The sequence below is a fragment of the Pseudocercospora fijiensis genome (genome assembly GCF_000340215.1).
Source record: "Pseudocercospora fijiensis CIRAD86 unplaced genomic scaffold MYCFIscaffold_2, whole genome shotgun sequence".
NCBI classification, from domain to species: domain Eukaryota; kingdom Fungi; phylum Ascomycota; class Dothideomycetes; order Mycosphaerellales; family Mycosphaerellaceae; genus Pseudocercospora; species Pseudocercospora fijiensis.
The window spans coordinates 5,748,907-5,752,834 of NW_006921533.1; the positions used below are offsets into that span (position 1 = coordinate 5,748,907).

General features: G+C 48.9%; 1 protein-coding gene across 1 annotated transcript; it reads right to left on the bottom strand.

Annotated features, from left to right (window-relative positions):
• Positions 1 to 909: 909 nt before the first annotated feature.
• Positions 910 to 2,921, bottom strand: MYCFIDRAFT_151582 (uncharacterized protein). The gene has a single exon (XM_007925608.1). The coding sequence runs from the start codon at positions 2,893 to 2,895 to the stop codon at positions 1,162 to 1,164; it is 1,734 nt and encodes a 577-aa protein (XP_007923799.1). The 5' UTR covers positions 2,896 to 2,921; the 3' UTR covers positions 910 to 1,161.
• Between the last annotated feature and the right edge of the window lie 1,007 nt (positions 2,922 to 3,928).

Below are 3,928 nucleotides of genomic sequence, written 5' to 3' on the forward strand. Positions count from 1 at the left end.
TCTTGAAATTTACACCAATCTAACGACAATTGCAACAAGAGTGTACAGTAACACAGAGCTGCGCAAACTTACCAGGAAAGCTATGACGGTCGAGATGGCACACGAACGATAGATCACGCAACGATGGCATTGCATCTTTTATCTTTCTTTTTCTTTTTCGGAGCAAGAAGGGCGGTGGAGCTGGGTAGCTAACTGGGTAGTCCTGCGAAATGGTGTACCTACTGGTCAGCTTCCTGATCGGGAGTCACAAAGCACATCGTCATTAATTGTAATGGTTCGCTTGTACATATTGAGATACCCTTTTCTTTCTTTTGAACCATTCTCGACCGTCATAATCATCTTGAATCATGTTTTCTTCATTACCTTATTACAGACACATTGTGATGGGAGCCTAGGATGATGTCGTCCTTCGTCTGCCAGGATTCAAACCTTGTCATCCTTGTCGACGAAGTGTAAAAAGTATGACTTGCAGACACTCCCCTACCATGAACTGCGTGCGCCATCTCGTATTATTAACCAACTAACCCTGCTCACTCCCTACCCTTTCTCGAAAACAAAAAAAAATCAAAACCAAGCCGACTCCTATGCCTGCTTCTCCTCCCACCAGTATCGAGAAAAAGTCCCGTGAAGCTCCTCCACGCACTCACCTACTACCTATTCCAATCACGCCTGACCAGCTCTTCGGAAATCTCGATTATGAAGAGAAGTTGCATCTCACGTAAACTGAACCTACATGACTTACTTGCTCAAAAGGATGACATCATCACACAATGGCCGTCAAAATTCTCGATAGAGAGATAGATGTTCGTGAGACCGGTCGTGTAGACGATTCAACACTCTACATTCTCATCATGGGGACTTTTAGAGGCTGGGGATTCATGGAATCGTGAAAAGTTGGACAGTTTTGCTGTTCCATTCATTCATGCACGTCTTTCTTTACCTCTACTTAATGCTTTGGGATAGCTAGCCAGCTGGAACATGACCGTCCCATCGTAAATGCTAGCTAGAATTAACGCCATCTCTGCCTGTGCGCTCCCGGTGGGTGTGGAGTCTTTGGGAATTCATCAAGCTTGGCGCAAAGAACTTATTTCTCAGCATAGCTGGCAATCTAGGACGTGTCTTCTTGGCGGCATCGTGACATTTGTATCCCCAGGAAGGTTTTCATGGCATAAGCCGGCCTGGGTCGCGTGGGAACAAGCTCGCTAATCGCACGTTTGGCAGTCCCAACCACAGCATGACAATTCGCTCCAAACCAATACCACCACCAGCATGAGGCGGGCAACCATATCTGAAAGCGTTAACGTAGTCGCGAAGACCGTCGCTCTTAGGGTCGACAGGGGTCAGGTGCTCCTTCATGCGCTGTTCGAGGTACGGCGCGGAGTGAATACGCTGAGCACCAGACATGATCTCTTGACCTCTCATGAAGAAATCGTAGGAGTTCGAGTAGCCTGCATTTGGCTCTTTAGGATCGTATTTGGCTTGTGTCTCCGCGGAAGGCATGGTGTAGAATGGTCGAATGGCGAGAGGGTATTGGTCGAGAACGTAGAAGTCAGAGCCGTACTTCTCGAGTACGAGAGCACCAAGCTTCTTCTCTTGTGGAGTGCTGAGATCGTCGAAGTCGCCAACTTCCTCGCCCGCAGCACGGAGCATGGCAATACCCTCTGAGAAGTGTAGGCGCGGAACCTTGCCAGCCGCGGGGAGCTTGAAGTCCTCGACTTGGTAGACAGTGCGGACGTAGTCGGATTCCTTCTTATACCTCGTGCGCAGGCCGTCGAAGATGAACAGCATCAGCTCTTCGATGAGAGACACGACTTCATGGTAATCCTCCTCGAAGGCCATTTCCAGATCGAGACCAGTGAACTCAGTCAAGTGGCGAGCAGTGTTGCTGTTCTCAGCACGGAAGATGGGACCAATCTCCATGACTCGCTCGAATCGGGACGCAATCATCATTTGCTTGTACAGCTGCGGTGACTGGGCGAGATACGCCTTGTCATTAAAGTATTTCACTTCGAACACAGATGAACCACCCTCTGATGCGGCTCCAAGCATGCGAGGAGTGTTGATTCCAATGAAGCCGCGTTCTTCCAAAAACTCCGTGAAGAGTCTCTGCACACCATGCTTGATCTTGAAGATGGAGTGGTTGAGGTTGGCCTTGAGATCTATGGTGCGGTTGTTGAGACGAGTGTTGAGGGAGACAATCGGCTTGCCATCCTCGCGCACAGCGTTCTCCTCACCCTCTGCCGGGATGCGGCCCTCAGCATCGGCGACCTGTAGAGGAAGCTGCGTGTCGGCCTTGCAGAGAATGTACAGCTTGTTGACATGCACTTCAAGGTTCTGGATTGTCGTGCTCTTGACTGGCTCTTTGGGCTTGTTGAGAAGACCGTGTACAATGACCTCGCTCTCGGTTGGTATACTGCCGGCGAACTTGACCATTTGGCGGGACAGAGTGTCGCTGGCTGCCACAACGGCCTGGATGGTGGCCGATTGCTGGCTGAAGACGAGGAAAGACAGCTTGGCACTCTGATTTCGCGCATTTTCCACTGTCGCTCTGAACACTACCTGCGGGCCCTTCTCGCCTTCTGCCCACTGCTCAGCAGGTGCATCATCTCTGTATTTCTGTGCAAGCGCCTCGAGTTTCTCGTGCTTGACGCCTGTCGATGTGCGCACCAGTGGCAGCTCGCCGTAGTCTCCCTTGCTCACATCATTTGCCTCGTCGGCCTTCTTCTTCGCCTCTTGCTCAGCCTTTATGCGTGCAGCCTTTTCCGCCTTTTCCTTCTCTTTCTGCATCTTCTTCAATGCACTCTTCGATGGCCCTTTCTCGCCTTCAGCGCCCCCTGCTGCGGGCTCTGCATTTTCTTTTGGGCGCTCTGGCATCTCCTTCGCTTCGTCGGCCATGATTGCAGCTACACACGGCAGAGTCAAGCCAATGCGGTGATGGCGTGGATTCAAATAATTTGTTGGCGGGACAGCTATGATTCACTTCAGGCACTTCAGTTTTTGGAGGGGCATTGACTCAGTGGAAGGTGGCCCGACTTGGCTTCGCGGTGATGAGCGAACAACATCTCGGAGTCAACAATCGCATTTCTTGCAGCCTTATACGGACGCCGAATGAGCAGGCAAATATCGAACACGCGTAACAGACTGACACGTAGTCATACCAGGAGACCTGTGACGATGCCCCCCCACTTGATGTAACTGATGTATTCAGAAGAGGGCTAATCTACAGGAAGCCCAAAGATGAAGTGCGCAGTTTCAGCCTCAGGCATTATGCACGTGATACCACACACTACACACTTCAAGTCACCCCCTTATCGCGTGCATACAGCCAAACAAACAAACTAGCGAAGCAAACAAAGGGGTATTAGGTATAGAAACAACTAGACTACTTTTAGGCTATTATAACAGAGCAATTAAACAAACATAAGCAATCTATTTAGTACTTAGTAGCAGGCTAAGCGGCGCTCTTAATAGCAGCTTTACAATCTACTAAGTTCAACTGTTTAACGAAGCGAGCGTACTTAAGCTTATTAAGCGGCTTAGTAAAGCCATTAGTAATCTAATCGTAAGTGCTAATCTAGGTAACAGTTATAGTACCGTTAGCGATCTTCTTATAGATATAGTGCACTCGAGCATCTATATATTTAGTGCGGCTATTAACACTCGTCGACTAAGTAATAGCAATAGCGGACTAATTGTCCTCGTATAGCGTAATAGGCTTAATAGTGCCCTTATAACTAATCTCTTATAGCAACCGAGCTAAAGTAACGGCTTCCTTAGCGCTAGTTATTAACTAAATATACTTAGCCTCTATAGACGATAGAGTAACTAAGGTCTAGCGGCCCGACTTGTATAGCAATAGTCTACTAGCGAGTATAAAGTAGAAACCTCCTATAGAGCGACGAGTAACCGGATTATCTGCCTAGGAAGC